An 11020-nucleotide genomic window follows, 5' to 3' on the forward strand; every position below is an offset into this window, starting at 1 on the left:
CACCTCCAGGGGACACCTGCAGGGATGGGTGCTCCAAACCTCCCTGGGCAGCCTCTTCCAGGATGTGGCAGCCCTTTCCATGAGAAAACTCCTCCTGATGTCCAACCTGAACCTCCCTAAGTACAACTAGTGGCCATTTCCTCTTGTGCTGTCACTTGTTTCCTGGGAAGGTCCCCCCGAGCCTCCGTTTCTCCAGGCTGAGCCCCTTTCCAGCTCCCTCAGCCCCTCCTGGGGCTCCAGCCCATTCCCAGCTCCGTTCCCTGCCCTGGACACGCTCCAGCCCCTCCAGGTCTCTCTTGCCTAGAAATGGACACAGCCCTGGAGGTGTCACAGAGTGCCCAGCACAGGGGACAATCCCTGCCCTGGGGGACAATCCCTGCCCTGGGGCTGTGCCCACCTGGGCTGGTGTCCAGTCCCTGTGACCAGCACCCCCAGGGCCATTTCCAGCCTCCCAGCCCTCTGCCCAGCCTGGGGTGTTGCAGGAGTTTGGTGACCCAAGAGGAAGACCCAGCACAGGCCCTTGGTGACCCTCATGCTGTTGACCTTGGCCCATCAGTCCAGCCTGGCCAGACCCCTCTGGGATCCTTTGGCACATCCACATCCCAACCAACCGTGTGTGGTCCATAGACTCACTGAGGACAAGCTCCACACTCCATCCAGACCGCTGACAGCTCTGTGGGACAGCGCTGGCCCCAGCAGAGCCCTTGGAGCCCAGCCCCAGCAGTGCCTGTCCCCTCTGATGTGGCCCCATTCCCACCCCTTCCTGGGCCTGGTCCTCAGCCGGCTGCTCCCAGCAAGGAGCACCTGTCCCAGCCAGGCTGCAGGTGCTGTGAGGTGCCAGGGAGACGGAGGTGGTGCCAAAGGCTTTGCTGAGCTTCAAGCAGGCACACCCACACCTGTCCCGCAGCCACCAGGTCACCCTGTCCCAGCAGGAGACCGAGTGGGTGAGGCAGGACCTGCCGTTCCCAACCCCAGCTGGACCTGATCACCTGGTTGTCCTGCCCATGCTGTGGGGACCTGTTGGGAAGGATAGATAAATATGATTGCCTAGCAGAAGAGTCACAATAGTACAGCCAGGATGAAAACAATCCCCCCCTACTGGCTGGACAATACCCTTACCTACAGAGGGGTCCAAAAGCCAAATGGACTGTTGGATCTCACCCCCAGAATGTATGGTTCACCCCACACCTGTAACCCTCCCCTGAAACATCAGGTGCCTGTGACCCCATTGGCCCAAGACCTGTTCCAGCCCACCCTGAAGCCCCCCGATAAGGGGTCTCCGAAGGGCCAGACGCCCTCTTGGAACTTCCCCTCTCTTGGATTGCCCCTCTCTTGGAGTCCCTGCTCTCCTAGAGCACCCTCTCTTCCCTTTGTCTCTCCCCTTCACCTCAGGCCCTGCCACGCGCTGCGTCTGGCAGCTCCAGGCGGGACCTCTCACCACCCCTAATAAACCTGATATTCTAAGAGCAACCAACAGAGATCTCTCATCTGAATCCATCCAAACCGTCCAGGAGCCTCCAGCATTCCCAACAGGGACCCACAGGTGATCTGTTCTAGGGCCTTCCCAGCATCAGGACCAGGAACAGGCGTGGATGTCCCTGGATCCTCCCTCCAGCCCTGCTTGGGAGTAGAGTCACTGGCCACCTCTGGGGCCTGGGACCCCCCAGGGGATGATGAGCAGGGTCTGGGTGAGCTCTGCTGCTGTCCAGGATCCCCCATGGATGGCCAGAGTTGGTGAGGACAGGAGGAGCAGCTCTGTGACCCCCCCACAGCCCCTGTGGTATGCCCAGGGATCCACTGGCCCCAGGGACCTGCGGGGTCTGAGCAGCTCAGCAGGTCATTGACCACTTTCTCCTGGGTACACAGACCAGTATGGACCAGTTCCTACTCCTAGAACAGACCAGTCTGACCCAGTCTCCATGCCAGTACAGCCCAGTCTGACCCAGTATAAGTACAGGCCAGTCCAACCCAAACCCTGCTGCCAGCATAGACTAGTCTGACCCAACAGAGATCAGTCTAACCCTGTCCCCACTCCCAGTCCAGCCCAGTCCCCACTCCCAGTCTGTCCCTGTCTGTGCAGATGGGTCACTGCTGGCAGAACGCCCAGGCCAGGCAGGCGCCCGTGGTGCCACTGAGCTCCAGGCACCGTTCCTGTCCCTGCTTGGCCTGGCACTGCCTGGGGGCGTCCAGCGCAGCTGGGAGGGCCCGCGGGCCATGGGGGCTCTAGGGCAGGGTGTGTGAAGGACAGGCAGGGCTACGGGGCAGCACGGGGCCAGGGTACTTCCAGAATACTTTATTTTGTACATACAGTTTTGTCAGCGTGCGGCAGCTGCCCCACAACCCCTGGAGCCCCCCAGAGCTGTGGAGCAGCAGTGCAGTGGGGCAGCAGGCACACACAGTCACCCCACAGCTGGGGAGGGGAGCTGGGGAGGTGGGGGTAGCCCTCAAGGGGCATGGAACTCTGGACTGACCACCCCACAGCCCCCCACAAGCCCTTCCAGCAGCTCCCCCTGCCCCTCACACCCCCCACACCTTGGGAACCCTGTCAGCAGGGGCAATGGGATGCTGGCCCTGCCATGGGTGAGGGGCCAGACCATGACCCTCAGGCAGCCCCCACCCCACGGGACCCTTCCTCACCCCCCCAGGCCCGGCTGCCCCCTGGGATAAAGTGCACATGAAGCCAGGATGGCGCTCGGGGGGCAGGCGAGGCCGCGGGGCAGCCCCACGCGCCCCGCTGCAGCTGCAGGTCCCTCTGCCCGCAGCCGTGCCGCGGTGTCGTGCCTGTCACTGCAGGTAGCGATAGGCCTTGAAGCAGTGGTTGCCCGAGTCGGCCACGACAACGTGGCCGTCGGAGGTGAGGGCCAGCCCCTGCGGCCCGTACAGCGGGTCAGCCGCCGTGTTGATGTAGGACAGGAAGGAGCCCGCGCTGTCAAACACCTGCGGGAGGTGCGCACAGCTGTGCCCAGGGCCCACGGCCAGGGACACCCAGCCCCAATGGCCCAGGGACCCCCAGCCCCGATAGCCCCAGACCTGCAGGATGCACTCCCTGCGGGGGCATGTGCTCAAGATCCCTCCTAGCAGGACAGGGATCCTCCCCTATTCCAAGACCCTTCTCAGTTGCTTCCAGGTGACCCCAGAGCCCTTCCCAGTCCATCCCAGTTCCTCTCGGTGCAAAATTCTTCCCAGTTCCTCACAGTTGACCCTACGCCCCCATGGACCCCTCCCAGCTGACTGCAGACCCTGCACAGACCCTTCCCACTTGACCCAAGATCCTTCCCAGTTGTTCTCACTTAAACCGAGTTGTGTCCTGGCTCCCTGCAGGTGCCCCACAGCGCCTCACAGCACACACCTGGGTTGGGGGGTCAGGGACGGGACGGAGAGGGGAAAGTGCTGAGCTCCCTGGGCTGCACTGGGGAGATGTGTGCAGGTAGAGGTGTGCAGGTGTCTGAGCAGGCACAGGTGTGCAGGCACGGGTCTCTGTGTGTCTGTGCAGGCACAGATGTCCGTGTGTCTGAGCAGGCACATGGTGTGCAGGTACAGATGTCTGTGTAGGCACGGGTGTCCGTGTGTCTGTGCAGGCACAGGTGTGCAGATATGGGTGTCTGTGTGTCTGCGCTGGCACGGGTGTGGTACCTGGATGCGGCTGTTGCCCCAGTCAGCCACGATGATGTTGCCGTTGCTGTCCACGGCCACCCCTGTGGGCGCGTTGAACTGCCCGTTGCCCTCCCCATGCGACCCGAACTTGAACAGGAACTCGCCCTCAGCGTTGTACACCTGGTGGGCAGGGGGCACAACACGTGGGAGTCATGGGGGCCACTGCAGCCCCCCAGCCCTGAGCGCACTAGGGGGCTCTCAGCAGCTGCCTGTGGCGGCACTCACCTTCACAGAGTGGTTGTGGAAGTCGGTCACCACGATCTCGTTCTTGTTGTTGACAGCCACAAAATGGGGTCCTGAGGAGACAAAGGGGGCTCAGCCCAAATGGGGCACAGGGAACTCATCCCCAGGACTGGTGTCTCAGCCCTGAGGGGAACGGTGGGGTTCAGCCCTGGCCTCATGGCAGGGCAAGGATGGACCCAGAGCCCTGAGGTATGGACAGAGTCCAGAACTCAGAGCCCCCAGGATGGAGTCACTGCCAGAATCTGAGCCCAGCGCCCCAACCCAGAACTGAACCCAGAACCCAGACCCACAATCTGTATCCAGAACCAAACCCAGTGCCCCAATCTAGGACACACAGCTCAGGACCCAGACCCAAACCCAGAACCTGGAACCACATACCAGCCTGGGAACCAGAACCAAACCTTGAACTCAAGAGCCTGGGATCTCAGTCCTGAACCAGAACCCAGAGATAGAACCTGGATCACCAGCCCAGAGCACTTAACCTGGTGCTGGACCAAGAACCAGATCCTGGCTCCCTGTCCAGCCCCAGAACTCAAAGCAGAGCTCAGAAAAAGTCCTGAGACCAGAACCTGAACCCACAGCCCAGAGCTGGATGCAGAAAGCCAGTCCAGAACTGCAGCCTGGACCTGTCCCCCAGCCTGAGGCCATTCCTTGGGGTCCCAGTGCCACCAGCCACCCCAGCAATGTGGGGCACAGTCCGCCCACCCCGGTCCCTGGGGATCCCAAGGGCTCACAGCTGGGGGGTCCCATCCCAGGGATACCTGCGAACTGGCGCTCAGCGGTGCCGCGGGAGCCGAACCGCGCCACCAGCTTCCCGTTGGGCTGGAAGATGAAGACGCAGCACGCCTTGTTGTCCACCACAATGATGTGCCCGTTGCGGTCCACGGCAACGCCCTTGGGGCCCATCAGCCGCCCCGCACCCAGCTTTGTCTGGGGGGACACACAGTCAGGCTGGGAGGTGCCACGGACCCCCTGCCCCACAGACCTCTGCAGCTTCCACTCACCTTGAACTTGCCCTCAGGTGAGAACACACTGACCCAGCGGTTGTCGTAGTCGGCCACAATGATGTCACCATTGGTGTCCACTGAGACCCCCGTGGGGCGCTGGAGCTGACCCGGGGAGCGCCCCCGCACTCCGAAACGCAGCCGGAACTGCCCCTCGTTACTGAACACCTGGGAGGGCAGCAGCGGCAGGGGATCAGGGGGAACGCCCCCACGCCTTGAAATGCAGCCAAAACTGCCCCTCATTGGAGAACAACTGTGGGGTCAGGGGGAGCAGGGGGAGTCAGTGGGGGTCCTGGGAGAGTTTGTGGATCACGGGAGGCAAGGGGTCCAGGGGTCCGTACCTGCATGCACTGGTTGTTGTTGTCAGGGTCAATGGGGATCAACAAGAGTCAGTGGGGGTCCGGGGGGGGTGTGGAGGTCCCAAGGGTGTCCATACCTGCACGCACTGGTTGTTGCTGTCGGCCACGACGATGCGGCCGGCACTGGATGTGGAGATCCCCTGCAGGTTGGTGAACTCGCCCTTCTCCCGGCCACGGCTGCCTGCAGGCACCAGTTGGGGCACATGGGGCCCAGGAGAGCACTCACCGCCCCGGTAAACCCCTGACACCCCCTGGTGCCCTCCACCACCACCAAAGGAGCCATGAGGAGCCTTGGGGAGTCCCTGGGGAGTCCCTAGGGAGCCCTAAGGAGCCCCCACCATCCCAAGACACCGCCGCACGCCTTGCTCACCGACGCGAAAGATGAGCTCGTCCTCGATGGGGTTCTCCTTGCGCTTGGCGCTGCCGTACATGCTGGCGGGGCGGCGCAGCGCCTTCTGCCGCACGTGCCCCCCGCCCGGGGACTTGACGCGGCGCTTGGCCTCCTCGGGGGACGGGGGCACGTCGCTGGGGCGCAGGGCGCGCGCGCGGAAGGGGGAGCCGCGCACGGGCTGCCCATACAGCAGGATGGACAGCACAAAGTCGCCCTCGGTGCGCGGCGTGTACACCAGCTCGTAGGTGCCGTTGCGGTTGTCCTGCACCTCGGCCTCGGCCGCGGCGCCGTCGGGGCCCGTCACAGCAAAGCGCAGGCGGGCGCCGCCGCTGCGCACCAGCGCCCCGTCCTTGTCCTTGGTGGTGACGCTGAGCGAGCAGGGCTGCCCCACCACGGCCTGGCGCAGCCCCTCGCCCGTGGCCACCGTGGTGTGCGCTGTGGCGCTGGTGGTCAGCAGCGCGCCCAGGTTCTGGATGGAGCGGCGCAGCCCCTCGGGCTCAGCGTGGAACTCGAGCTGCGCGTTCTCGTGCGGGTGCTCGGGGAAGGGCCGCGCCGCCAGCTCCCGCAGCCGCTCGCCCATCTGCTTCTGCACCAGCAGCACCTCCGTGGCTGAGCCGTGGTGCAGCGCCTGCTCTGTGAACGCGCAGCTGCTCAGGATGCTCTCCTGACCCTGCCGCAGCACCTCCAGCTGTGCCTCCAGCACCTGTGGGAGCAGGACATCACCTGTGGCACCAGGTGCGACCCCAGTGCCGACACCCGCACTTGAACCGCATCCTGGCCCTGACGCAGCACCCCAGCCACGCCCCCGTGCATCCTGAGGGGACGGCACATCTCTCTGGTGTCCGTGTGGGACGCCCACACCCAACACCCCAAACCACTGCTCCGTCTGCACCCCCACCTGCACCGCAGCCACGGCCATAACCCCAGTGCTGGTGCTGCACTGGGACCCCAACTGTTGCACCAGCTGGGCTGCTGGCACTGGGGTACGGCTGGGGGACCCACACCCCCCAGGAACGGCTGGCGAAAGGCACAGAGCCCCAGGTGTGTTACCTGCTGCTTGGCAGCACAGGTGGCCTCCAGGTCGCGCAGCAGCACCTCCCGCCGCTGCCGCAGCGCTGCCTCCAGCTCCTCGAAGCTGCTCCCAATCTCTGCCTCGGCCTCAGCCCGGCGCTGCCCCAGCTGCCGGCTGATCTCGGCTACCAGCCCCACAGCTGCTGCCAGCTGTGGGAGCCTGGGGAGACATGGGGACCCCCTGAACTCCCAAACCCCCAGCAACCCCACCCTGAAGCCCCCCCACAGCACCCTCACCCAGCTGTGGTGTTCTGCAGGAGGATGTGGGCACTCCCTGAACCCTCAAACCCACAGTACCCACAACGCCCTCAGCCACCCCTCCCCCTGAACCATGTGTGGGTGGCATCAAGCTGGCGCTGCAACCAGTGGGAGTGGGGCCACGGGGACCCCCAGAAACTCCCTGCCCCCCCTACCTGGCACGCACAGCGTCGAGCTGGTGCTGCAGGGCTGCCTTGTGCTGCTCCAGCACATCACGCAGCGGCACGGTGCGGTGGTCCCGGTGCTCCCGCCGCTCCCCCTCCGTGCACTCCCGGCACATGGCTGTCTCGCAGGGCTCGCAGTAGAACTCCATCACCTGCCACACCTGCACTCACCTGCTGCCCCACACCTCAGCCCACAGCAGCCTGCAGCCAGCCCCAAATCACCTCCTGAGCCCACACAGTCTCTCCCAGACTCCCTGGACCACTGCAGCCTCCCCAGACCCTCTCTGGAGCCTTTCTCCAAGGCCTGCAGCCCCCCCGACCCCTCGTGACCCTCACAGCCCTTCCAGATCCTCACAGACCTCCTCAGCCTTCCCCAGATCCCAGCCCTCCTAAAGCCCTTCCAGCTCCTGCAGGTGCCCAGCTTCCCAAGTCACATCAGCCCTCAGGACCTCCCCGTCCCCCCTGGACACGGGCAGCCCCACAGGCAAACACCCTGAGCCCCTGGGGTCCAGCACAGCCCTCCCAGCCCCTCGGGCCCACCTTTCCCTCGTGGTTGGGGCAGCACAGCGGCTGCCCGGTGGCGGCGCCCAGGGGGGGCAGGGGTGCAGGGGGGGCCCCGCGGGGGTCAGGGTCCCGCTGCAGCACCTCCATCAGGTTGGTGATGAAGAAGTTGTTGGGCAGCGCCGGGACCCCCCGCTCGGGCAGGATCGAGGTCTGGCGGCACACGGGGCACGACAGGGACAGGCTCTGGGCTGGAATGTAGTTCTGCAGACACCTGGGGTCACAGGGGTCACCGGGGTCAGGGGTCACACGGGGCATGACAGGGACAGGCTCTGGGTCAGGATGTGAAAGGGGCAGGGACGGGGGCTGTGGGGGCACAGGCGGCACGTGGGACCAGAAACAGGGACAACAGGGGGACAGATGAGAGGATGGATGGGGGGACAGGACCTGCTGGGGATGTGCGATGGCAGTGGGGGCAGAACAGGGGCATGAAGGGACAGATGGATGGACAGGCAGACAGGGGAATGGACAGGTAGGTTGATGGGGGACAGAAGGGGGAACATGCCACCTAGGGCTGCAGGCAGGTAGAGAGGGGGATGGACAGATGGGACACGAGGATCAGGGTGCAGGGCAAGAGCATGTGGATAGGCCTGGGGACCAGCAGTGGCACAGGGGCAGATGGATGGACAGGGGGACTGCACACAGTGACAGTGGGACAGGGGCAGCAGGATGGACACACAGGGCAATGAGGAACACAGGGAGAGGGGGGCAGCGACACAGACTGAAGGGTTGGGGTGCAAGCAGAGAGCACGGGGAGGGATGGACAGACAGACAAGGGGGCTGTGTGGTGGAACACCGGGGTGTGAGAACAGGGTGGGAGGGACAGACAAACCAGGGGACAGATGAACAAGATGGTGGGGCTGCAGCGTCACACTGGGGCACAGGAGGAGGACAGACGGACAGTCACGTGGGGGGGCTGCGCAGTGTCACACAAGGATGGGAGACAGATGGACAGACAGACAGGAGGGCTGTGTGGTGTCACACCAGGTGGGGGAGCGGCAGGAGCAGGCAGTCAGACAGATGGACAGGATGGACACAGGGCAGCAGTGCCAGTGCCCCTGGGGAGATGGGCGGATGGATGGAGCAGGACCAGAGGGCTCTGGGAGCACAGAGAGAGGGGGGCCATCAGCAACAAGACCCCGTACTTGGGAGGATCCCCAGCCATGGTGCCCCCAGCCCCCACACTCGGGGGGCTCAGGGGCTGTGCAGCTCTCACAGAGAAGCGGGGTGTGGAGGGCAGGGGGGTCCCAGCACCGCCATGGGCCATGGAATGTAGGGGGTCCCAGCCCCTACCTCTGAGGGCACAGGGAGGCTGGACCCCATCTCTCACTGGGGAGGGCAGGCAGTGCAGGGGGGCCTGGCTCACCACCAGTGGGGCTGAGGGAGGGCTCTGCTCACACGGAGGGTGTAGGGGGTCCAGGAGGGCTGCAGTGGGGCACACTGGGGTGCACCAGTAGCACTGGGGTACAGGCTCAGGGACAGAGGGGGATGCAGCAAGGCAGAGGGGGGCTAGGTGCACTGAGGGGCACAGGGGATGGATGCTGGAGGGGCAGAGCAGGCTAGGGGGTGCAGGGGGGCAGTAAGGACATGGGGGGTGCATTTGGAGGGTTGCAGTGGCAGGGCTGCAGTCAGGACTCAGTGGGGTGCAGGGGGGATGTGCTGGGGATGGATGCTGGCGGGGTGCAGAGCACACGGGAGGGGTGTAGGGGGGCTCAGAGACAGGGTGGGATGAAGAGTGGCTCCCAGGGCACAGAGGGTATACCGGGGGTGCAGTGGGGTGCAGGGAGAGGTCCCACTTCTCACAGAAGGTGTGCAGGCAGGGATTGGGCTCAGGGGATGCAGGGGGGACTCGAGAGGGGTTCAGGAGGTTCCACCTCTCACAGAAAGCGTGCAGGCAGGGATGGGGTTTGGGAGGAGGCAGGGGCTCAGGGTGGGTTCGGGAGCTCCCACCTCTCGCAGAAGGTGTGCAGGCAGGGCAGCACCTTGGGGTTGCAGTAGCGGTCGAGGCAGATGCTGCAGATCAGGAACTGCTGGTCAATCTGCCGCACCACCGGGCTGGCGGGCTCATGGCGGGCCATGGTGGCTCCTCAGCCTGGCAGGCCACACCACAGTGAGGGGCAGGCACCCTGCAACACCCCACGGGGCTCCTGGCACCCCACGGCCACTCCCAGCCCCAACCCACGGGCACCACACAACCCCTACCCACCCGCAGGCTCGCGGTGGGTCATGGCAGACCCTCAGCCTGAGAATGGGGGGAATTTAAATGCTTGGGAGGCACTGCATAGCACCCTGCAGCCCACAGGGTGCCCCGCAGCCCCCTGCCCACGCCGCAGCCCCACAGAGGGCCATAACGGACATTCACCCTGTGGCATGAGGGCTCAGCACCCCGGGCACCCACAGCACCCACTGCGGGGCATCCCACAGCCCCCGGCCCCACAGACACCTTGTGGGGCACACACGGGCACTCCCCCCTGACCCCCGGGCACCCACGGCCGCACAGACACCGCGTCCCACGGCACTGCCCTGCCCCTCGAAACCCACCGATCCGCAGCCCCCTCTCCTTGCGCGCCGCGGCACCGGCCCCATCCACCGCCCGCCCCACAGGGCGCCCGCAGCATCCGCCCTCCGCCCCACGGGCACACCCCAGCGCCGCCGCCCTCCGACCGAGCCCCGCGCCGACCGGCCCCTGCGGACACTCCTCGTCCCCTCCCCTGTCCCCTGTGCCGCAGTGACCCCCGCAGCCGCTGTCCCCACCGTCCCCCGTCCCTCGAGCGGCCCCGCGCCCCGGCCCCGCTCACGGCGCTGCGGCGGCTCCGCGCTCCAGGCCGCGGCCCCGCCCCGGCCGCCATTGTGCGGCACCGCCCCCCCGCCCCGGGCCGCGGGCACGGCGGGCGCGGGGTGCCGCAGCCGCGGGGTCCCGCCCGCAGCAGCCGCGGCCGCCGCTCGGCGGGCCGGGCCCGCCGGCCGCACTCACCCCGCCGCTGCCCCCTGCTCGCCCCGCGCGGGCCCCACGGCGCATCCTCGGCCCCGGCCCGGGATGCGACAGCGAGGCGGCCGGCCCGGCCCGCACCACCCGCGCTCCGCAGGGGGAGCGGCAGCGCGCCGCCGCCTCCCTGCTCCACGCAGCCCGCACCCCACGACGCCCCGCTCGGGATGGCGAGGCGTCGCCGCGGGACGCGCTGCCGTCCCCGGCTGGGGGGCTCGTGGGGAGGGTTCCGTGGGAAAGTGGGTAAAGCGACCCCTTCGGCTCCCCCCCAGCATCAGTGGTCTCGCCTGGGCTGTGGCTCTGCAGCTGGGGGGGGCTCCGCGCATCCA

General features: G+C 66.1%; 1 protein-coding gene across 2 annotated transcripts; it reads right to left on the reverse strand.

Annotated features, from left to right (window-relative positions):
- Positions 1–2278: 2278 nt before the first annotated feature.
- On the reverse strand, positions 2279–10836 carry TRIM3 (tripartite motif containing 3). 2 transcript variants are annotated; one of them, XM_030284929.4, is made up of 12 exons: positions 10680–10836; positions 9656–9797; positions 7685–7919; positions 7136–7296; positions 6702–6882; positions 5631–6354; positions 5338–5441; positions 4902–5069; positions 4659–4827; positions 3880–3950; positions 3634–3774; positions 2279–2937 (listed from the first exon to the last, which is right to left on the reverse strand). In XM_030284929.4, the coding sequence occupies exons 2-12, from the start codon at positions 9781–9783 to the stop codon at positions 2785–2787; spliced, it is 2235 nt and encodes a 744-aa protein (XP_030140789.1). In that variant the 5' UTR covers positions 9784–9797; positions 10680–10836; the 3' UTR covers positions 2279–2784. The 2 variants fall into 2 exon arrangements, with proteins under 2 accessions (XP_030140789.1, XP_030140798.1); XM_030284938.4 differs by lacking the exon at positions 10680–10836 and adding an exon at positions 10504–10627.
- Between the last annotated feature and the right edge of the window lie 184 nt (positions 10837–11020).

The sequence above is a fragment of the Taeniopygia guttata genome, chromosome 1 (assembly GCF_048771995.1).
Source record: "Taeniopygia guttata chromosome 1, bTaeGut7.mat, whole genome shotgun sequence".
Taxonomy (NCBI): Eukaryota; Metazoa; Chordata; class Aves; order Passeriformes; family Estrildidae; genus Taeniopygia; species Taeniopygia guttata.